Source organism: Phacochoerus africanus, chromosome 16 (genome assembly GCF_016906955.1).
Source record: "Phacochoerus africanus isolate WHEZ1 chromosome 16, ROS_Pafr_v1, whole genome shotgun sequence".
In the NCBI taxonomy this organism is placed as follows: Eukaryota; Metazoa; Chordata; class Mammalia; order Artiodactyla; family Suidae; genus Phacochoerus; species Phacochoerus africanus.
This window is the reverse complement of record NC_062559.1, coordinates 44,056,695-44,080,046: the sequence shown is the minus strand read 5'-3', so window position 1 is coordinate 44,080,046 and position 23,352 is coordinate 44,056,695. Positions and strand designations below refer to the sequence as shown.

The 23,352-nt window shown below is 45.4% G+C and overlaps 1 protein-coding gene across 2 annotated transcripts in view; it reads left to right on the top strand.

The window, feature by feature from the left end:
• The window catches only part of CREB5 (cAMP responsive element binding protein 5), a 412,742-nt gene that overhangs the window by 156,911 nt on the left and 232,479 nt on the right, over positions 1-23,352 (top strand). For both annotated transcript variants that reach the window (XM_047763738.1, XM_047763736.1), the window contains exon 5: positions 3,750-3,922. In XM_047763738.1, the coding sequence (XP_047619694.1) occupies positions 3,750-3,922 (173 nt within the window). The remainder of the gene's footprint in view (positions 1-3,749; positions 3,923-23,352) is intronic.

Below are 23,352 nucleotides of genomic sequence, written 5' to 3'. Positions count from 1 at the left end.
CCCCAACCCACTGAGCGAGGCCAGGGATCAACCCAAACCCTCATGGACACTAGTGGTGTTTGTTTCTACTGCACCACAACAGGAGCTCCCAGCATCTAACATATCTTAACATCTATTATTGTGAGCATACTTTGAGATTTCAAGGTAAATAAATGAGAAAGTTAGCATTCTCAAAAACTACCCAGGGAATACAAGATAGGATTTCATCATACTGAGTATTCTAGCAATGTCATTTTATCGCTCACTCGTTGTCTCGATATTCACTGTGTGCCTGCTCAGTGCCAGGCACTGACCTGGGCAATGGAAACTCAATGGGGAGTAAAGTCAGATTTAGTCCCTTATCTCGTTGTGCTTATATCGATCAAATCATTGAAAACAATTGTAAGCTTGTGAAAAGTGCTGTGAAGGAGGGGCGATGGTTCCTATTCTTGGAGCTGCTGGGGGAGGCTTTCTCACATGATGCTTCATTTGAGATTTGAAGATGGAGTCGGGGAAGAGCACGGGGAGCAGAAAACAGCACATTTAGCTCTGTGCTGAAATGCAGCATGTTCAGTATGAGAGGAGGAAAATTCCAGTCGGTGGCATGAATCACAGAGAGCAAGAGTGAAGTGGTGTGAGATGAGCTGAGGAGGTGGCAAGGATCTCACACAGACTTTGGAGATCACACAAAAGAGTGCTGGCAGTGTCTAGTGAACTGTGAGAAACCATCTAAGAAGCAAGGCAAGGGTGGCCAAGGTAGGGGGTTTGTGCGCAGTGTGATGAGTTGGGCCTTTTGAAAACGTGACTGTGGCTGTGGTACGGGAAAAAGGAGGAAGGGATGTGAAAGTCAGTGACAGGAGACCAGTTAGGAGATCCCTTGTCCAGTCCAGGAAAGAAGATGACAGTAGTTGGGTGGAAGAAGAGATGGAAAGATAGAAAGAGAAGAAGGATGCTTACAGTGAATTCATAGAAAGTGGGGACCACGTATGGGGATGATAAGAAAGAGGTGCCAGGGAGTTCCCATCATGGCTCAGTGGTTAACGAATCCAACTGGGGACCATGAGGTTGTGGGTTCGATCCCTGGCCTCGCTCAGTAGGTTAAGGATCCGACGTTGCTGTAAGCTGTGGTGTAGGTCACAGACACGGCTCGGATCCCGAGTTGCTGTGGCTCTGCCGTAGGCCAGTAGCTACAGCTCTGATTTGACCTCTAGCCTGGGAACCTCCATATGCTGTGGGAGCGGCCCTAGAAATGGCAAAAGAAAAAGAAAAAAATTAAAATTAAAAAAAAGAAAGAGGCGCCAAAAGGTAACTTAAGGAGGTTTCAGACATTTTATATCATTGTTCACGAACTTAAAGAGATTATTATTTTAAAAACTGTCAGACTCACAGCCATGGAAAACAGATTTGTGGGTTGCCAAGGAGGGGGGAAGTGGGATGGACTGACAGTTTGGGTTCTATTACATTAAAATGGATAAGCAGTGAAGTCCTACTGTACAGCACAGGGAACTATATCCAATCTATTGGGATAAACCATGATGGAAGGTAACATAAAAAATATATATGTGTGTGTGTGTGTGTGCGTGTGTGTTTATGACTGGGTCACTTTGCTGTACAGCAGAAATTGGCACCACGTTGTAAATCAACTACACTTTAATTAAAAAATATGTACATCAAAAAAAAAGAATAATAAAAAGTTATAATAACAAAAAAAGAAATTATCAAAGCTAAGAGTTGCCTAAGGAGACTTGACAAATAAATGTACCGTGATATCCTAGATGGGATCCTGGACAGTTAAGTGAAAAATAAGCATGAATAAAGCATGGGCTTTAGATAATTTTTTAAAAATGTTTATCTCCGTCGATAACTTTCGCTAGCACAGCATTGCAGAAGTAATTCCAAAGAGAGAGCCAGAGATCCTTCTGTGCCTCAGATCTGTTATTGTTAAAGTAAGTGATCATGAGCCAGATATTGAACATTTTTCAATATCTTTAAGGATCTAAACAATGGCAAAAATAATACTTATAATTGTTTACATCATTACAACCTCCTTAAGACCTAGGAAAATAAGTTCGTTAAGCTTCACTTTTCAAAGAAACCGCAATTATCCTTACTTGCGCTATTATTTTTTGTGTGGTTCTCTATGCCTCTTGAGCCTATAAAAAGAACCCAAGCATATCCCTGCCCTGCCACCCCAATACAAGTCACCATTTCCTTTCATCTTACTTTAACCAACCACAATATTTTCCCATGTCAGAAAGCCCTGCCAGGATATAAGAGGAGCCTTTGGGTCGTGTATATATGTGCCTGTTCGTGCCTCTGGACTCCCACGACAGCACGGTCGGCTCACAGTCCAAGCCAGGTGCCCAGTTTCCATCTGGACTCCTGAGAGATTGTGTGGTCAGGATTTAGAAATCAGAAACCAGGGAAAGGTGCAATGTGATGGATACAACCACCCCAAATACCCTATATGTTATCACCATCACTTAACACGTAGTGCAGGAAATCCTGTTCTTTGCAGAAGAACTTCAAAGCGCCACTTCTTGTACTCCTGGGTAACATTTGTTTATTTTTTTCCTTGGCTAATCCCAAAGCGCAGACAGATACATATTTTTCCTCTAGGAAATTACTAGTGACACTCCATTTCTTTCCTGTCATCCTCAACCCATTGTCCAACTGACCTCTCAGATTTCGCTACCCTTCTGGGCTGAAGAGCTGTACCTGGCTGTTTACAGAGGCCCGTTCACTTATGGTGCTTTGCCTTGCACCTTTTTTTTTTCCCCTCCAGGTTCTGAATTTCTCACATTTCAGCCCTCTTCTGCCTCAATGTGAATCCTCTCTTGTTGTCCCAGTGACATTCATTTCTGGGAAGAACTGTCCTTTAAGCAGCTTTATCATGCCTATTGTACCTTACTTTTGACTTTTAAACAAAGAAGGCTTCATTCAAGCCACTGGCAATAAACACATGAAGTTAGGTCTCTCAAGTTGTCTCATTTTTCTCTTCACTACGTTCTGCAGGCAATGCGTGTTTACTTGCTCTTCTCCAAGCACCATGGGATAGAGCGATGAACACAGCGTTCTATGTTCTAGAGGAAAAGGCAGTAAACAAGTAAACAGACAAGCAATCGTCTGTATTCCATTATTCCGTAAAATCGTTAGGGATTGATCTTATAGACGTACAGCCGAGAGTCGTCACTCTCGCTCTTGTCACTGGATCCTAGACCCCATGTCATCTGTTCAAGTCATTCATCCTCTTTCCCTGAGTTGTTGACTTGGGTCACGAGGACCTGGATTATGGTTTGGGAAAGTAGTTTCCCGGAAAAAAATAAGGAGGTGGTTGACCACTCTTACAGGACTGAAAAAAAATGGCAAGTGTGCTTGCCATTCAAAGCAGGGTGCTGAATGGCTCTTGACTCAATCACAGTATTATGGACTTATCACAGAAATCATTTTCAAATGCAGTATATACCACACCAAGTCAGAGCAGGTATACACTAAACATCCCTGATGTAAACCTCACACCAGGATGGCGGCAGGGCGATTAGTGAACTTCCAGGTATTTTCTTATGTGCTTTGCTCTTAAGGTGAATAGTTATTTTTCATCTCCTCATATCTGTAAGTTAAACAAGATAAATGGACCCATGGCTTGCCAGAAGCCATAACTCTGTATTTAGCTGACATGGCCAGATTTCCCATTTTGGCCTTTGAGAGCTTGAAAGTAGAATAAAGCATTAATCTCTTCTGACCCTTTCCCCTCTGTCTTCTCTGGGCAGAATATCTCGATGCATAACGCGGTTGGTGGGGCCATGGCGGGGCCTGGAGCTCACCAGCTCGGCAGCACCCGGATGCCCAGCCATGACACCAGCGTTGTGATTCAGCAAGCCATGCCGTCACCCCAGTCCAGCTCTGTCATCACACAGGCACCTTCCACCAACCGCCAGATCGGGTAAGGAGACCTCCTCGGCTGTCTCTGGGTCCTGGCTGGAGCTCCAGGAATGTTCTGGTCTTTCTCCTGGTTTCTAGTACCGAGGTTGGCTGAGACAGACGTTGGTTTTCCTGGCTGGTGTGATACTGCCTAGAGCGCAGAGTGGTGATTTTCATGGGAAAAGGGAGGAGGGAGTCTTATGTTTGGTGGACACTCTCTGACCCCCACTTTGGGGAGAAAAGCAAGTCATTGGGTCATTGTTTCTTCAAATAAGATTCTTGAATTTTTTTAAATGATCACGGGGAAACCCCATGGAGAGCAGAGCACTGTTCTCAGGACACATGGTTGGGGATGGCAAAGGGAAGTTTCACCCAGCCTCCTCCCCAGCAGAGTGAGTCCCTCCATTCCTAAGACCTAAGCCCATCACCTGTGTCTTTGGTATGTTTCCACAGTCCCCCTTCCCTCGAACATTCCTCTTTGCTTCTCTTCCTTGTTAATACCACCTGTTGGCTCTCATTTCTCTGCTCAGGTCCATATTCATTCCTGGAGTAGACAACACAAAGAAAGCAGACCCTATCTCTCTCATTTATGTAAAAAAATACCGTACGGAGGCTTTGAGAAAAATTGGTAGAATGGTCCCAGACACTGCGTGTTCTGAGATGGAAAGGGCACTCGGTCCTGAGTATCGTCTTGTTACTCTAGCCCTTGTCACTCAGAGTGTGGTCTGAGGCCCAGCGTCACCCAGGAGCTCCTTAGACATGCAGAATCTCTAGCCCAGCTTTCCTCTCTCCAGAATGAGGGTGGTGTCTCTACTTTTCACCCTCACAAGGGTCGAGGAAAAAAGACATAAAAGATTTAACAGTGCTTGGGATCTTAGGAAGAAAAGATAGTAACTTAAGCCAAAGAGCTATGATAAATTTATATCGCTGGATGCTGAGAACTGCTTGCTCTTTGTTCCCAGAATTCTCTGTTTAAAATAGGAAAGGGAACTTGCTGTGTTTGATATATGCATCAGAATTAAGTTTGAATACTCCGTTGAATGTTATTTATGGTGATTTTAAGAAAAAAAATTAGAAGCTGTCCCTATTTATAGCCAGTGTGTCTTTTCCCTTCCTTGTTTTAAATGCCTGTAAGAATTCCCTCCTTAGAATGTTCTAGAAAGGGCACCTTGTCACTCACACTTCTCAGCCCCTCAGGATGGGTTGTGACGTATGGCAATAAACCTTAACAAATGATAATTGTGGGTAACGACCGTTTTTTGTGAGTTTGCCACGGGTGCTTTTGGTTTCCCATTCAAGAAACAGAAAATTTCATCTGGTCATTTGAATGCTCGGCTTTGTTGGAAGAAGCCAGTGCCAAATTCACTGTGTCTCTGTTAAAGATGTCCCTTCTTTTCAAATGACTGTGGGAGCAAATGTTGCCACCATCGAATGCAAGAACCTGTAGTATACTAAGAGGGCGGGGTGGTTAAAGACAGCATCGCAATCTCAAGGGACTCCTTCACACTGATGGCCTGGCTTTGGGCAAGCAATTCACAGTTAGGCCAGCTAATTATAATTATTTTATTTTTCTTTCAAGGGGGAGAAAAACATAAAAATGTGCTGGAGTTTACTAGCGGTTTTACAGCATTCTTTCCCCCCAGAGTTCTGCCTCCTGCCCACCTCTGCCCCCGGAAGGCCCTCAGTGTTTTGGCCATTGTTGTCATGGCCATTGTCATGATGGTTTTCCTAAAGCAATCTTTTAGAGGTCAGCACTCAATTCTAAGACGGGTGTTGACTCTGTCAATAATTTCCCCAGCTAGCCCCGGGCTGTCCAGTTGGGTGACATTTCCAGGCTGTGTCACTGTGCCCAGACAGGTGGGGCTGTTTCTCTGGTTCTTGGGACCCACTCCGTCTTCCGTTTACTCCCAGTCCTGGAAGCGTGATGTGCCTTTCCTGGTGGGTTCTAGGAGATAATTGTCACTGCTAGGACCTGTCTCAGTGCCAAGCTTGAGGGAGGCTCTTTGCTTCAGCTCCTTCCCTGTCGTGCTCACCATGTTGGTTCCAACTCACACAGCCTGTCATTTCCATTTTCTCCACGTGACCCATCTCAGACCTTGCCCGGATGATCATGGGGCTCAGCACGGAACAACCCAACCCATCTCGTCAGTGGATTCAGAATGAAACTCTAGGTGGTAACATTTGGGGATGGTTGCCTCTTTTATTTCTCTCAGCAAAGAGGAAATGAGTACTTATTTTAAAACATGCGTTCCCTCTGGAGACTGTGTCTTTAAATGAGCATTTGAAATTGCAGATAGTTTTCTTTCTTTCTTTCTTTCTTTTTTTTCCTGAGGCTGCACAGAACCATATTGTAGTAATATTCTGATTTTTATCACAACCTCAAATATTTAAGTGTCAAAATCTGGCCAAGCCACCTGCAAATGTTTGCCATGGCTACTGGCCAACAAAAACAGCAAACAGCAATGAAAGTCTTCATTCAGGCTCAGCGCTTAAGCTGCATCCAGCCAGAGAGGCTGGGACCCACCTGTGCCCACGCACAGGGCTCCTTTGCTGCGGCCAGTGGGTGTGTTCAGGACTGGAACTTGGTGGGAGGGGGAGGGGACCTCTAGTCTCTGGCTCTCGCTTCTCTTTCCCTTCCACCGGGACCCGTGCTCAGCTTCTGCCCCTTTCTGCCCCTTCCTTTCTGCCTCCTTTCTGCCCCCTCCTCTCATGCTGTACTTAAACTTCGAGGTTTGAACGGATTGGGAGTGGCATTGACACGAAGGACTGGGAAATGGAAGCAGTGCCTGTTCTCAGGGAAATTGGAGGACAGAGTGTGGGCATCCTTGCGAGCATTTGGTTTTCCTACTTTTGGAGCAGGCACGGAGCCAAAGGAGAACACAACAGGTAGAAATGCAAAAAAGCCGCAGAAACCAGGTTAAAAGGAGGTAGCCAAACAACACGGGCAACTTTCAATCCTTCCCATATCATCCCTACTGTGCCGGTGCCCAGTGCTGTCCAAGGAGCACTTTTATCCCAATAGAATCTGGACGTATGTATAAATATCCCAAATTGCACTCGTGTGGTTAGGCAGGCTAGAAAAACACCCAGCGCTCGAGAGTGTGGGAGGCATCCCCAAACTAGTGACTACTTGTGCTTAGTCAGACTGGCAGACGCTCTGTCGGGAAGAACGTCTTTGGCTGATTGATGGTAGCATTTTAGGAGATAAGTTTTCCAGATGGAAACAAAACAAAACAAAACAAAAAAGAGTGAGCCACGGGCTGTGTGGGAGACAAGTGAGACAGAAAACAAGCATGTGTTAAATATAGATGAAATCAATTCAGCCTTGGACCAAATATGCGGCAGATTCCAAGCAGTGTCTCTACACCAGTCATTTTTATTGGATATCGTGTAACAGGCTCTTTAATTCAGGATCAAGTTTGCAAAACCTGGGAAAATGGGGGATGAGCAAGCATTAAAAAAAAAAGAGAAGTCAAAGGAGGAAGTCAATGGAAATTCCCTCTTTCTCTGTCTCTTCTTGTCTTTCTCTGTCTCTCTGTCTGTCTCTGTCTCTGTCTCTCTCTCTTGGCGCACATGAGACATTTTTGTAGAAGCCAACAATCAGTTGAGTAGGTGGCTGTAATTTTAAGAGATCCCAGCTTTCCGAAAGAAACCTATTTCTCTTTCTGGAGTAAATGGGATTAGAGAATTCATGCTCGGTAATTCTTCAGGAGAACAATGATGATAATACAGAGCGTGAAGCTTTACAAGAATGGATAGCAGTACAGAGTCTGACAGCTTATGGGAGGCAGTGCCAAAATACTCCACCAGCTTTCTTCTCGTACTCATAATGTCCTATCGATTTAGTTCTCTGCGTGCAATTGGGCAAATACATAAGCTTGTTAGATTATTGGTGAAAATTACTTGACAGCAATTGTTTGCAATGGAGGTGTGATACAGCTAACATCAGAACAAATGTTCCTACCCAAGGCTGATACTTGAACAGAAGGTATTTGGTCCATTGTGAAACATAAAAAATATGTTCAACTTGAACCAAATACATATACATGGATATATATGAAACTTCTCCCTGATTTTATGCCAGTTTTCATCCTGGCACATATAAGTTTGTGTGATGTGTAGCTATACTAGCTGTTCGGTCATAAACCCTATTTGCCTGAAGCTGTACTTTATATAGATCTACGACTTAGCCAGAAGCTTATATAAAATATTGTAGAAGCAAATCTTGTTTTGTGTAAAAATAAAAAGGAGCTGATACTCATCATAAATTGTATTTCTCTTACCCTTCCCGTGCTTGTTTTTATTATTATTATTATATAATGATTATAATTAATAATAACAATAGTAATAAAATGCTTATTCCATCTCAGAACTTATTGGTGTAAAAAGCAATGCCACCTTGCCTATCGGGGAGAATCATGTGGCTTTGTTGCAGGAAGTGCTGTTGCTGCTTGAGGTGTCCATTGAGATGGGAATGTCAGTTGATTCAAGGGTTTTTGTGTCATTGTTGCTCTGAAAAAATAAAAGGAGAGAAGTCCATAAATGATGCCATCACGGAAAGGCACAGCTTAAAGTACGTAATGAAGCAGCTTACCGTTGAAGAATGTGCTTGCTCTGTAAATGCATATGTGAATAAATCCATTATTAGGAGTTTTCCTAAACTCCACAAACCAAAGGGCCATAATTAAGACTGTCACTGCCCACCACAGGCTGGTGCTAGCAGCGTTCAGGCCAGCCTCCTTCCTGCTGGAGCAGCAGCTAGCGGTCCTGGGTTATCACTCCCTCCCCTCGTCCCCTCCCCTTCTTCAGGACAGCTCGACCCCCCCCCGAGTAATTCCGACCAGAAGCCATTATTTCCTGCTTTGTGTTTTGCTGAATATCATGGCTATGAACATTGCTTTATTGTTAGAAATTTGCTGGATCTTTCACAGCCCTGAGAACATTTACGAGGGCTCTTCAGGGGGATGCTTTCTGGGAGGGTTGACAGACTTAACCATATGGCTCCCGTTAAATCCCAGGCAGAGCCTTGAGAAATTACCTCTGACAAGGGGGCCAGCAGCCTTCCACTCACAGAGTTTTATGTGTGGAACGAAACATTAAGTACTGATACTTGAGGAAATATAAGGTTTCTTAACATCCAAAAGTTGTAATACCACATGGTATTGTGGCCACAGGAAGGGGGCAGAGCCAGAACGCCAGAGCACATGGCCACGTATTCCAAGAAGCAGAAAACACCTCTGCTCTCTGCTCTGAATCTGGTCCTTGCCTGGGATGCCTCAGGCCAGCCTTGTGCCCCTAAGTGTCTCGGCTCCTCACCCAAAGTACTGCAAGGCTGGTACCTTAGCTCAGTCTGCTATGGAAAAATACCATGGACCTAGGGGCTTAAACAATAGACATTTATTTCTCATGGTTCTGGAGGCTGGAAAAATCCAAGGTCAAGGTGCTGGCAGATTTGGTACACCGAGAGGGCCCTCTGTCTGCCTCACAGATGGCTGTTGTCTCACTGTGGGCTCACCTGACCTCTTCTTTGTGCTTGTACAGAGAGAAACAGAAAGACAGAGGAACAAGAGACAGATAGGGTGAGACCTCTGGTGTCTCTTTCTCTTCTTATAAGGACACTAATCCCGTTATGGTGGCTCTGACCCCATCTAAACCTCATTATCCCCTCAAATGTCCCACCTCCTGTTACCATCACATGGGATTTAAGGCTTCAGCATATGAATTTGGGAGAGACACAAACATTCAGTCCATGACAGCTAGTCTTCTTGGGAGAGAAAATTGGAAGTCACTTCAATGGCTCAAGCCCTTTGTTAGAAAAGCCTGTGATTAGCAGGCTGATACCAAAGAGAAGAAAGGAAGCCAACATTTATCCCACATCCCCTATGTGCCAGACACTGCTCTAGCTTCTGTGTTGTTTTCCATTATTTTCCAAAAGCCTGGAGCAGTAGACATGAGTTGTGCTAGTTTTTTTGCTTAAGGAAGAGAAGTAACTTCTCCAAGGTCACTTAGCCGGTGGGATGAGAGGGCTTTTGAACATCAGTCTGTTGGACTTTGCACACATGCTTTTGGTGTGCTCCTGCCCATCGCAATCCCAGTGCCGTGGAAGATGCAGAGCGAGTCTGACCATTTGGGAGAGTCATCTACCCACAAGAGTTGGCTAATGCTCAGTCTCTGGTTACAGTGTGAAGAGCTTCTGGCTTTCACACACCTGCAGGGTGGTCGAGGGCGGGGGTAGACACACTGAGTTGCCAGCAGCTGCTTTCGTCCTTCAAGAGAAACATACAGGCGCTCCCTGGCCCTCAAGGAGGGAAGATGACAGGCTGTTTGAACACATGGATGTAGAGAGAGGGCCTGTTCCTGGGAGATCTCCTGGCCGGAGTCCCTGCTTTGTAAGAAAACTAGAGTCACCACTGAGAGGGACTGCCCTTTCTCCAGCCATTTGTTGGTTGCTCTACATTTGGTCTTGTGGTGTGCCGAAAGACCCCCATCTCCTGCCCAGATGAAGTGTGACTTCCAGGCTCATTCTCATTCTTGTGTGGTTAAGTGACTTTGTCTGTGACATCCTCTTGGGGGAGAATTTCATTGCTAGATCTTATAAACGGCAGCCCTGCTCTCAAAGTTCTAGAACCTTCCATATGAGTGTCTCTGTTCCCCCCCACCACCCCCCGCCCGGCACCATTTTTAGAGCAGATAGACCAGGTTAGGGTCAGTTTCTAGAGCCAATGGCCCAGGATCATTGTCTGCCATAAACCTAGACACTTGGTCCTTCATGCAGCATATTGAAAAGATATGCCTGGAAAAGAACTTGCTGAGAGCCAAGCCATGTCAGGTCAGAGGGAAGTCTTGGAAAAGTATAGGCTGTGGGTTCAGAGCTCATGGCTTTAGGCTCTGCCCCTTACAAGGTTTACAACCTCGGCCAAGTGCACAACTGCCCTCACCCTAACAACTGCCCTGGGCCTCAGTTCCTTCAACTATACACAGAAAGGTTAACCAGCTGATTACAAGCCACTGTCAGCAACATAGTCCTCATTCAGTGCTTCTTTTCTGTCTCAAATTTATTTTCCATTTCAGGCTGTTTCCCTCCTGGAGCTGAGGTTGGTAGAGACTCTAGATTTTCTGAGTTCCAGGGTGAGTTCACATACCCCCATGTGTAAGAGCAGGATAAGACTTGGGAAGAGGAGACCAGGGAGGCAAGAGAAGGGTCCTAACACATGGAACCAGAGAGACCTGACGTCTCTCTGATTAATGGCAGGTCATACTGATCAAGGGCAGGAGACAGAATGAGAAGCCAGGCCACCTACACTGCATTGTCCCATGAGTCCAAATGAACTTGACTTCAGATTTTGGCTTCCTCATGTGTAAAATGAGGAGGTATCACCAGAAAATTCTCAAAGTCTTGCCCAGCACTAGAAGGCTAATGATTTTCATAACAAATTTAATTTTGAAAACTACTTGGAAGGTATTGTTGGGGCCAATGACTCACTGCCCCTTTCTGTACTTGTCAGAGTGCCTACATGGGCATTGGCTCAGTATTTTCTGTTTTCAGGGCCAGAAGCATAAATGTCTAGCTGGCTCACCAGTGTAGGTTTACATGAGTCCCAGTGTTGTGTTTAGAAAGAATCCCAGGACTGAGCGTACCCATTTCTTAAAGAACACCAAAAGAGGTTGTAACATGGGAAAATGATTGGCGTGTGCCGCACTTCTCAAGGTGAGCATGTTAGGAGAAATGAACTTGGTAAAGCAGAGCTGGTCCTTTTCAACTGGGATTAAGTACACTTTGCTTTTTTGAAGGCTGAGCATGTGCAAGTAACACGGTGGTATCCCGGTGGGCATTTCTGATTATTTGTAACTTTCACGTTCTTAAAGACTATATGTCTCATAAAGTATCAATGGCTCTTGTCTGAATTGATGGATATAAGTCATTTCTGAGTGGAAAGAGAAGAACTACCTATGGTGCCCATTACCCATACTGTGTATTCATATAATTTGACATTTTAGGATTTCAATGATAGGCTATTTACTAGGTTCTCTTATATGTATTTTTCAGTAATATTAGACCAAATGGATTTTTGTTATGGTCATTTTTTTATATCCTTTCTATGGTGGATTTAGTTAAAGGTAGTACAAACTCTGGGGACCTTTTACCTTTGATTGGATGAGAATGTCACCTAACTATCCAATTTGGTCTCAGATTTTGGATCTAAAGGGAATCCTTTACATGGAGTTTCAGTTACATACCCATGGACTCCTGTTTCAACGAGGCAGTGCAGTCACTGCTAGAGACTGAAAGCCATGGCCGGTGGTCCTGACTCCACCACTCACAGGTTCTGTGGTGTCGACCTCTTGACCTCTCTGGGCCCTACATTTCCATCTTATAAAATGAAGGACTGAAACTAGACTGTCACCCACGTGCCCTTTCCTAGCTCTTAGGAACACATTGGTTTCCTTAGACTTGGCTGATGGGAATTAGGGAAGAAGAAATCTCCTGAAACAGATCCATCACCTTTAGCAGACAATCTGGTCATCTCTTCACCAAGTATGCCGTGCTTTTGGTAAACATCAACTGTAAAATTTCTATGGAGTAATAAACGTTCTTAATGGTACCAGACACATTTAAAAGAATCTGGAGTTTTATAGTGTTCCCTCCTTTTGCAAAGTGCATTTCGGCTGGTGAATAGGCCGGTAAAGGCTGTAAAATGATAGGACCCTTGTGAGTGTGGGGTAGAGACATGCCGGAATGTGCTCGGGTTGCTTTCGCAGAGTTGCAGATCTTTGCGGCGAACAGATGGCCCCAGACATCTTTGAAATGCCAGAAATGACTTCCTGAGTGTGCTCCTCATGCACCGCTTCAGATATGGTAATTCCTAAGCCAAAGGCATAGCACTTTACAGCTGACTTCCAATCTATTCTTTTCGGTCCATACAACCCCTAACCATTTTCTACACAATCATAATGAGAGCTGCCTCAACAAGCACCCATCCCCAAGTTACCAAGCCCCTGAACACTTGTCAGATGCAAAACGGTGTCCCCAGCGTCCGTAGGGGCTGGGGGCCAAGTGTTTGGCAGACTCTTGGGGATCACTGCTTCGTGTGACATTTCTTGTCACTTTTGCCAGAGTCTTGTTCAAATTGAGTACCTGAAGAGATAAGCAGTAAAGTGTGATATTAGAGAGAGCTAGAGGCTGCTTCCACCTCAGTACTGTTTGGGTTGTATGAGTGGTGCCATTTTGATGAACTTGCAAACTCAGCGAAACCAAAGTCTAGCCCTGAAGTCTTTCTGTAACCCCGTGTTGAGTCTGGGTACATTTTTAATGGCAAAACTGAGCGAAAATGCAACTTTACAGATGCATATTTCAAATCGCAGCCTCTCTAAAACATTGAAAGAATGAATTTAAAAATAATCTGAACTAAACTGTATATTATTAAAGGAGACTGGGAATTTTAATGTCCAGTTGCATTCAAATGAAAATTATCTGTGTGTGCATATATGTGTATGTATACACACATTTCATAATATTTTGCTTTTCTAGGACATAATTTAGGCCATTTGACGTATCTATAACCTTGTTCAAAACCCCTGAAGAAATGTTCCAGGTGTATTCTGTGTATTCCACACAGCATGGTTTTTCACAATGCCTCGAATATCCCTTTTAATCCCCCTCTCACATGGCAGTAAACTGTACCTTGGAACCACTTTTAAAGAGGAATCACAGTGACCGACAAGCCGTAATAAGATTAGAAAAGAAAAAAAATCTCATGTAGATTCACATTCGCTCCTTAACCTAATTTTGAGAAAATTGAAACAAGTCCTCATTATCTAGCAAATGACCATTTGATTGATGGATTATGTTTTCAGAAGGAGCCACTTTTTATTTCTCTGACACCTTGACATCACTGGCATGTGGGATGAGATACTTAGGTGCTAATGCAGACATCCTGGGAGGGTGGTGACAGCCAAGCCCTAGAGTAGGGGAGGGAGCAGCAGCTCAGGGGGCGAGTCCCTCCCCTCCGTGTAGGGAGCAGAGTGACTGTCTCATCGCAAACCGGCCGTGGCCCTAACCCTGAGCTGGGGGCTTCGCCTGAGAAGGCCTTGATCTTCGGGGAGATTCCCATGTAGAGCTGGAGTGGACTAGGGAGGCGGGGTACCATCTAGAGCCCTGACTTGCCTTTCTTCCTCTAGCCTGCCCTCCCTCCCATCTCCTCTAGAAGGAAAGGGTGAGTACATCAAATTATTCATGTCTGCCGTTTGGCCATGGCTCTGGCTAAAAGTCTGGAGTTGGAGAAAATTTAAAACTTTTAACTAAAAGGAAAATGAGAGATTGTGTAGGTGTGTGTGTGTGTGTGTGTCAATGACTCTCCATGTCCCAGTGCCCCTTCAGTGTGTGGATAGCTGCTATTTATTGCATTTAGCTCTGTAGTCCAGCACTTTGCAGGAAACCAGAGGAGTGAGTTTGTCCAGATATCTTTTGGCAAGTGTGTGTGTGTGTGTGTGTGTGTGTATGTGCATGTGTGTGTGTGTGTGTGAGAGAGAGAGAGGCTGATTTGTATAAAAACGAGTGTGTGAAGCTTTGGCTGCCCCACCAAAGCCACAGACAATCAGCCTTGTATTGGGTCCGCCCCGTTCTGCCATTAGGACTAATTATTATTTGCCTTGTTGAGCTGGCAGTTTGGAGCCTGCCTGAGACAGAGGCGTCTCATGGGAGCCTCGGCAGGCACAGGCCCCCCAGGGGCTTCAGCGTGTTCGGACGACACCCTCCCCTTGGTTCCCTTCACTGTGGTTCAGGCAGTCGAGCTTCCAATTGAATGAAAAGTTGACCAGATGCAAAACCGGCCTGAATGAGCGCACGCGCCCTCGGAAAGCTTCTGGGTGTGGATGCTGGAATTCTTGGCTCTTCTCAAGTCTGGAGATGAGTGTCCTTTTCACGCCACTGTATTCCTTTAATGAAAGGTAGAAAAATAACTCATAAATGCATCTTCAGTTAGAGGCTGGGCTTGAAGCGGTAGGAGAGGATGGGACGGGTCGGACACACCCAGAAGAAGGGCAGCAGCTTGTTTGCAAGGCAGAATTGATACCACCTTAATGTGACTTTTTCCTGATTGGTTTGGCCTCCTGGCCCGCAAACCCTCCAGATTCCAGATTCTGTCTTGTTTCCCTGTCCTTTCGCCTTATCATTTTGAAATAACTGTGTCACGAGTGTCCCCTCCGCCCTCCTTGGGAACCTCAGGTAGAGTGTGACCAGGTATTTTGGACAGTGAGTGCTCACAACAGAAGCTGTCCCTGGCGGGAAGGCTCAGGAGTGATTCAGGAAAAAAGAGCATGACCAGATGTTCTTCCAGAGGTGATTCTTCCTGTTCGCCTTCACTGGTTTCTTGCCAAAGTCTGTACCAGTCACAGGCCCGCGAGTGCTTCAAGAGCACACGGCCTCCACTGTGGGGGTCTGTCCCTTCCCTTTAACCTCTTCCTCCCAGACGGGAGTTTGCAGCAAAAGTTGCTGAATCAGCCTCCTCGAAACTGCTGAATCAGAAGAAGGACAAAAACCCCAGCAGCCTCCATTCCACGCGTCAGGCCCAACCCACAGACTCCCAAAGGATCTGCCCTCCATCCCGAAGCCCAAAGCCAACTGCGATTCCTAGACAAGGTCAGCGAGGACCAGGGCCACCGGGGGGCCACCATGTCTTCATAATAAATGCCCCTGCGTCAGGCAGGAATGGAAGCACCTGGGCACCTTCCTGCTCCCAGATATGGTGCCCGGATGGGGTGAGTGACCAGAACCCCTCACCTGTCCTAGGCATTGAAAAAGGACGTCTTTTGTTATGACACTTCATTAAATGAGTTCCTTCCCTGCATATCTCTGTACAAGTGAGATGCAAACGATGGGTTTCACTGCAGCGATTTCCAGGGATTTGTGGTCCTGGATAACATACGTAGGAAAACTGCTTAGCAGGGAAAGTATTATGGAGGAGCGTTCCTGTCTGGCTTTTTATAAAAGATGGCAAAATCGTGCTGGAGAAAAAAAGAAATCCAGCACTTTCTCAGCAGTACTAAAGCCTGTCTTCAGGTAAGATTTCCTGAGCGTGCAGAATTGCTGCTTTTTCGTTTTTCATTTGTTCTAGGAATTTAGAGGTAGAGGAAGGCCAGGGAAATGGGCTCCATCTGCATGGAGTTTAATAAAGATGGAACCTTACCTTGTTCATTTTCAGTGATAACCTTCACAAGGAACCACATGTTTACAAAGCCTAGTGGAGTGCATTGTTTTTATCAGTCCTTAATAACTCCCAAAGCTGCTTTTTTATTCAAAGATCCGGTTGTACCAAGTCCTTTTTAGTCTTACAATAGGAAGTAAGGGTATTTCTTTCTATAGAAAGCATCTGATCCTTCATGCTTTCATAATGAATTTCTCGGGAAAGCTGGGAGTTTTCCAGAGTCTAGTTGTTGTTACACTGTTTCTTTATAGTAGTGGGTCTGATGTTTCTTCTAGTAAATTATCAGAGAGCATTGTCTCTCCGCGAATTGACAATTTTAAGTCCTTTTCTACAGCCAAGCAGTGAGGAAAAGAGCTTGAAAACTGTGTTAATTGTTCCGAATGAGGGAGGTGGTGGGTTTGGGGGGAGCTCCCAAACAGAACTGGGTACCGTCAGAGGCTAAAGTCACATTAGATGGCAGACCCCAAGGGAAAGAGGTGACAACAGAGTCTGCCATATGACAACATTAGGGAAACAGTTGTTTTCTCAGCTGCACAGAAATTTCTCCTTTAAAAAAAAAAAAAAGACTGCTTGGTATAAAAGATGAGCAGGTAGACCCCAACACATTATAATGTGATGCCTATGTGCCACTTATTAGAATATTAAACAACTAGAATCCACTCAGCTGGGCTGTTCCGGGGCTGCCCACATGAAGGGATGTGGAGATGGACCAGGTAGTTAGGGTACCCCATTTCCTAGGTACCTCCTTACCCAGAGCAGTTCCACATTTATTTATTTAGTTGAGTTTCTACATAAGCATTTCTTTGAATAAAGAGTTCTATAGTCAGAAAGAAAAAGTTTGAAAACAGCAGGATTTCTTTTCTCTCTCTGAGAAAAATGAATTCTTGGGTATGCTGATGCAGGCGCCACCTTGAAGACAATTCGCCGGAGAAGTCATGATACCCTGGCCGTTGCGGAAGGTAAATGAGATTGGAGAAACAAGCTGTGGCTTCTGAAGTGACGTGGGGCGAGGGGAATAAAACATGAAAGAGCTTTTATGTGCATGGGAAGGAAGAAGATTGTCCAAAGGAGAAGATGAAGACTTCAGGGGAGTCCAGCCATTTGAATCTCTCGGGAAAAGGTAGATCAACAGCCAAGGAAGTTGTACTGTTTTCCATTGACTCTTTCAGGCAGAGGCACCAACGCTTGGGATTACAAGGTCTCAGATGCTGAGACTCAGGGGGGCCAGGGAGGCAGGGTTCATGGCCCGAGGACCCCAGACACCCTTGTGTCACCCCATCCGCCTTCTGCCCTCAGGCCTCCTCTCTTTTTCTGATTCAGTCGAGCCCTCCAGGACTTCACCGTTGCCTTTTCTCTCTTCACAACTGCCACCCCCCCCCCCGCCCCCACCCTCCTGAACTCTGCCTCTCAGCACACCTAGAGGAATACCAGCGTGGCATCGACTTCCCGGAAAGCCCAGCCCCCGGGGCTCAGCGCCTAGGACAGTCCTCGGCAGGCTCAGCCATGTCTGGTCTCCTAGGCAAGACTCAGCTAATACATGTGTTGTCGTGAATCAAAGTGTGTCCCCCCAGAAAAATCTAATCCCCGGTGCCTCAGAATGTGACCTTATTTGAAATAGAGTCTTGGCAGGTGTAATCAAGTTACAATGAAGTCGTGCTGGTTTTGCGTGGGCGTTAAACCCAATGATGAGTGTCCTTGTGAGAAGGCCGTGGGGAGTCACCAGAGGATGCCGTGAGATGGCACAGGCAGAGGCTGGAGTGATGGCAGCATCAAGCCAAGAGAAGAAATTTGCCAGCAGCTTCAAGAGAGCCGTGGAACAGATTCTCCTGAGAGACTCCGGAAGGGACCATCCCACTGACACCCTAACTTCTGACTCCTCACCTTCGCAACTGTGAGAGAATACGTTTCTGTTGTTTTTAAACCACCCAGTTTGTGGTAATTTGTTACGACAGCCCTAGGAAACTAATACATGTGTCTTCGTGTAATTATGGACCTATCTGTTTTGCCAACAGAATTGTGGTAAAAAAAAAAAAAAAGTCTATTACTCCCTTCTTTTATTCAACTGTAGCAGACGTATGGATAAAAACATTAAGAGAAAAAAGTTAACTAAGAATAAAAGTAAAACTCCTCTCCGGAGAACTGGGATCTTAGAGTTGGGAACTGTTTGGGGGGACACCCCCAATTCTCCATCTGTACAGAAAGGGAGTGAAGAGGACTGCTCTCCATCAAAGAGACCCCCCGTTAATATCTCCTGATGAAAGATATTATTAGAGATGCATTTTACCTGGGCTTCAAACATGCACTGCCATAAAAATCCACTTCGAGGGGAACCAGGGAGAGTTTTTCTTTAGCCTTGCATCCTATGCTCAGTGGTACCTGCTGGATTCTGAAGCACACACTTTTTGTTGATGAAGCTGCCTGCTCTATAATTTGCAACGGAGGGAAAAGCAGCATTGCGCTTCGGTTATGGGGGGTTTAAACTCAGGCTTCTGGACGTTTTTAGCAGCTAATTGATACTCCTTGAATATGGAGGCAAGGGGCAACCATGACTGGTCTGAGGATAGACAGTCCAGGGTGATGGGTTTTTTACTTTTGTTTTCGTGTGTGTGTGTGTGTGTGTGTGTGTGTGAGAGAGAGAGAGAGAGAGAGAGAGAGAGAGAGAGAGAGAGAAAGAGAGAGTGAGAGAGAGAGTTTCTTTAGACAGTGAGCTTAATCACCAAGAGATTTCTTTTTAGGTGGTGCCTAATTCCTTTCAGCCCCTCAGCCCTCGGGCTGGTGCTCATTTTTGTGACTGATCAGGGTTTTAGCTGCTGTTCTCCTAATACATGGTTTTGAAAAAAGGAAATAGCTTATGTAGCAGTGCTGTTCTTTTGATCTATTAACTTTTCTTAATTCTTTTTGAAGCATCCTTCTGCCTCCTTCTCTGGCTCTGAGTGATTTAAAGGAAAAATCCTGGAGTTTATATGCTCCCAGAAACCTAATGCTCCGAGAAATCCAATAAAGCCCACTGCCAGAATTGTGTCCGGAGGCGAGGGGGTATGAGATGACCACCCAGAGTGAGAGCCTGGGCGGGAGGGCATTAAAAGCAAGGAGACAGAGACCTCTGTGGGTACCCACTGAGTAGGGTTTTCGGCCTGTGGATACCTAGGGATAAGATTAACACTAGACATTAGCAAATATGTGGGGTTTTTTGGTTTTTGGGTTTTTTTAAGGGCCGCATCTGCGGCACGTGGAAATTCCCAGGCTAGGGATCTAATCTGAGCTGTACCTGCCGGCCTATACCACAGCCACAGCAACTTGGGATCCAAGCCATGTCTGCGACCTACACCACAGCTCATGGCAATGCTGGTACCTTAACCCACTGAGTGAGGTCAGGGATCAGACCTGCATCCTTATGAATATTAGTTGATTCGCCACCGCTGAGCCATGGTGGGAACTCCAGCAAATGTCTTTTTTTAAAAATATATATATTTTTAATTTTATTTTATGGCTGCACGCATGGCATATGGAGGTTCTCAGGCTACAGATTGAATCTGAGACACAGCTGTGACCTATGCTACAGCAGCGGCTATGTTGTATCCTTTAACCGGCTGCATTGGGCCAGGGATCGAACTTGAGCCTCCATAGCGACCCCAGCCGCTGCCGTTGATTCTTAACCCACTGTACCACAGCAGGAGTTTCTTGCAAAAGCCTTATTTGCAATTATGGAGGTTTGTTGGCTTCTTAGTGTAAAGATTCAAGGGCTCTTTTTGCCCCCCTCCCCCCAATCCCCTTAGCAGCTTTGTTTGCATTCTCACGCCTTAAGAACTTTGAATTTTTTGGATCCAGCATGATCCTGACCTTTTTTTTTTCTCAATGGGCTCATCAAATCACTGTGTCACTTGATTCCCTTAATATTTTTAATAAACCTGAACACTGAAGCAACTCCCCTGGCCAAACCACAGAGGTGAGGTGTTGTCACATCCCCCTAAGCTCATGCTGTTTGTGTCCTCATCCTCAGTGGTCAGAACTCTGGCTGGGTGTCTTCCAGAGGTGGGTTCCTCTCTGGGTCCTGATGAAAACCCAACAGGTGAGTGGGGTGGCTGCTATGGCAGCAGAGGGGAGGAAGCAGAGAGATCCCCAGAGCTGCTCAGAACTCTGGGAGGGATCCAGGATGTTCTGGTAATTTTCATCAAATAATAATAACTGGAAAGAAACTTCCTGCAATTCAGACTAGTAAAAGAATGGGGTAAGTGTCCCTTTCAGCCCTCTGACAACTCCTCCTTCTCCCAGCTGATATCCATCATTGAACCCTTCTCAGGTCTTACTCTACGCTTTCGTGCTTTATAACTTCCATCAGAAGTAGAGAATAATAAGAGTGAAGGACGGGGCAGGAAGACTTGATCACTTTCACCAGCAAGCATTTTTCTTTGGCATGATAAATAGAATCACAAAGGCATTATAAATCTCCGACTTTGAAATGATTAAAAAAAAATTCCAACCTAAATACAAAATAAGTTTTCATTTACTAAGTCTTCTAAAAAGTGGTTTGTAAGCAAACTTCAGTAATAATCACACTCGGGCTGGTAGCAACAAGTGGGAGGGAATGGGACAGCCCCGTGTGGCCTCAGGGCATGCTTGTCCATCCCACAAAACTACCTTCTGGTCTGGCATCCCTGTTCTTACCTGGCAACTGCCTGGCTCGGAAGGGCTGCAGCCTGGAGTGTCCTGGCAGCACCCCACAGGGCATTTCTGATGGCAGAAACCCAGACCCAAAGTGGAGAGAGTGGTCCAGCCAGGGCTTCTGGCAGCGAGCCTCTTACTATGTGACCATTATTCATAAAATCACCTCGAATGTGATTGTAAGAGGTGGACTGTTAAATATATAGGATTCTAAATAGTTCTGTTATCTATCTAAGCTTGACTTTATTCCAAAAAGGGATTCAAGGAGACATACAGAAAGTACAACAATATTAAAAAGACATTAAAAAAAAAAAAAGAAAACAACCCACTATGGAACAAAGGAAAGCAGTGTGAGAAAATTCTAAATGAGTTCCCGCAGTGGCGCAATGGGATCGGCTGAGTCTCTGCAGTGCCAGGATGCAGGTTCGGTCCCCAGACAGCACAGTGGGTTAAGGATCCAGTGTTGCTGCAGCTTCGGCGTAGGTTGCACCTGTGGCTCAGATCGGATCCCTGGCCTGGGAATTCCATATACCCTCGGGGGTGGCCAAAGAAGAAAAAAAGAAAGAAAGAAAATTCTAAATGCGACCAAAAGCCGCTGGGATGGTTGCTGCGAATGGCCTTTGTCGTGATTGCGGTCATCTTCTAAGTAAGTTCAGTGTCTGAGTCGCCGGCACAAAGGGCTGCTTCCAGGAGGCATCAACTTTCAGGAGAGAAATGAAGCTTGGTTTTGGCCTTGCCGTGGTTTTTCAGGTGTAGGTTCAGCTTCATCTAACCACGGACGCTGTGCGTCATCAGCGCACTGTTTTGGTACATGTGTTTGTGAGCGCTGAAAGAGCAGGCCAAAGGTAGCAGGATTCTTTGGGAATTAAAAAAATAAGTTTTGTAAAACTAAGCAGGCCATTGTGGAGGTGGACCCGGGGGCGTGAGGCGGGGGGGAGGGCAGACTCATATTAAACTCCTGATATAAAGTTCTAAGCAACGAATAAGAGGCTTAAATACATAAAGAGTGAGGCTAAATTTGGACCAATTTCCTGTGAAATCTCTTGTGTAATATTTTCAATTTGTGCTTGTTTAATGTGGTTTATTTTCCTAAGGTTCACGGTATAGGTTTTAAATTCAGCCTTGACTACACACATGTGTCGAGAGGTTATAAAACGAGAACCAGCTTAGACCAGTCTCCAACTGGATGCCCTTAGGTGGAAAACATTACCTCTCTTGCAATACTTACAATTTCTTCATGAGCACTGACTTAGTCTTTTCCCTATCCAGTTCATGACTGTTTTTCCATCACCAGGTTGCCCTGGCACCTGTCCAGTGGCATTAGTTAGTGCAGCTAAGGATGCTACAAGGCCCCTTTACTCCAGCTCAGGACTCCTGACCCCTCTGTGAAATCTCAAGTTCTTGGAGTTCCCGTTGTGGCTCAGTAGTAACAAACCCGACTAGTATCCCTGAGGATGCAGTTTCGATCCCAGGCCTCCCTCAGTGGGTTAAGGATCGGGCCTTGCTGTGAGCTATGGTGTGGGTCGCCAACACAGCTTGGATCTGGCATTGCTGTGGCTGTGGTGTAGGCCTGTGGCTGCAGCTCCAGTTTGACCCCTAGCCCGGGGAACTTCCATATGCCATGGGTGCAGCCCTAAAAAGACAAAAAGCAGAAAAGCCCTCAAGTTCTCTTCACAAAGGGATAATTCCACCCTTCCAGTTAAAATAAAGAAACCGCCTCAGGCCTCCAGAGGGCTCTGATTTGCATCACCCTGTTCTAATTTTGGCCTCTGATGTCCTGGATCACACCTTCTCTAGGATGGGGCCATTTCCTTTATAGAGCAGTTAGTTTCAGTGACTTGAATACTGTGTGTAAGACCTAGATTGTGAGTCAGACTTCAACAAAACTAGATGGGCTCTCTCTGTTGTTTGTGGCACTTACTGTATCAGACTTTGTATTAGAGTTACCTGGTGTATGTCGCTCCCTCTAGGCTTTAAGTCCTTAAAACAAAGATCATGGTGTGTTTATTTCTGTACCTCCTGCAACACATAAGGAGGAAAGCCAGCACCGGCCAAGAATTAGGAAGATAGCGGCTTGGAGAGTAAGTCCTTGACCACTACGTTGTTTACGTAGCCACTTGGAGGATTGTACGGTTGAAGATGCGCTTATACGTGTGGGTATAAAAGGGTCGAAAAGAGACATCATATATTTGCAGAATTCCTTAATTTAAACAGTAAAAGAGATAAATGAGTTGCCGGAGTGCTTTCCTCTTGTTTACTACCATTCAACAAAATAGTCATCGTTTAGTCCCTCATTAAACATTTGTCAGGAACCAGTGTTTTTTTTGAGGTTTCGTTTTTGTTTTTCTGTAGATACACAAGCCTTCCAAGTCTAGGTCACAACCCCCCACCCCCCCAAAAAAAATACTGCTTACATTTCCAGTTTCCTTTCCAGCCCTACCTGTGACACAGGGCGCAGTGTATGTTGAAATCCAGCATCTTCTTGCCTCTGCTGTATTTTCTTTTGACTTTTGTTTGGAATGAGAGTCTTTCTCAAGACTCTGGATCTGGGCACCAAGCAGTGGTCAAGGAATTCCTCTCCAAGCCG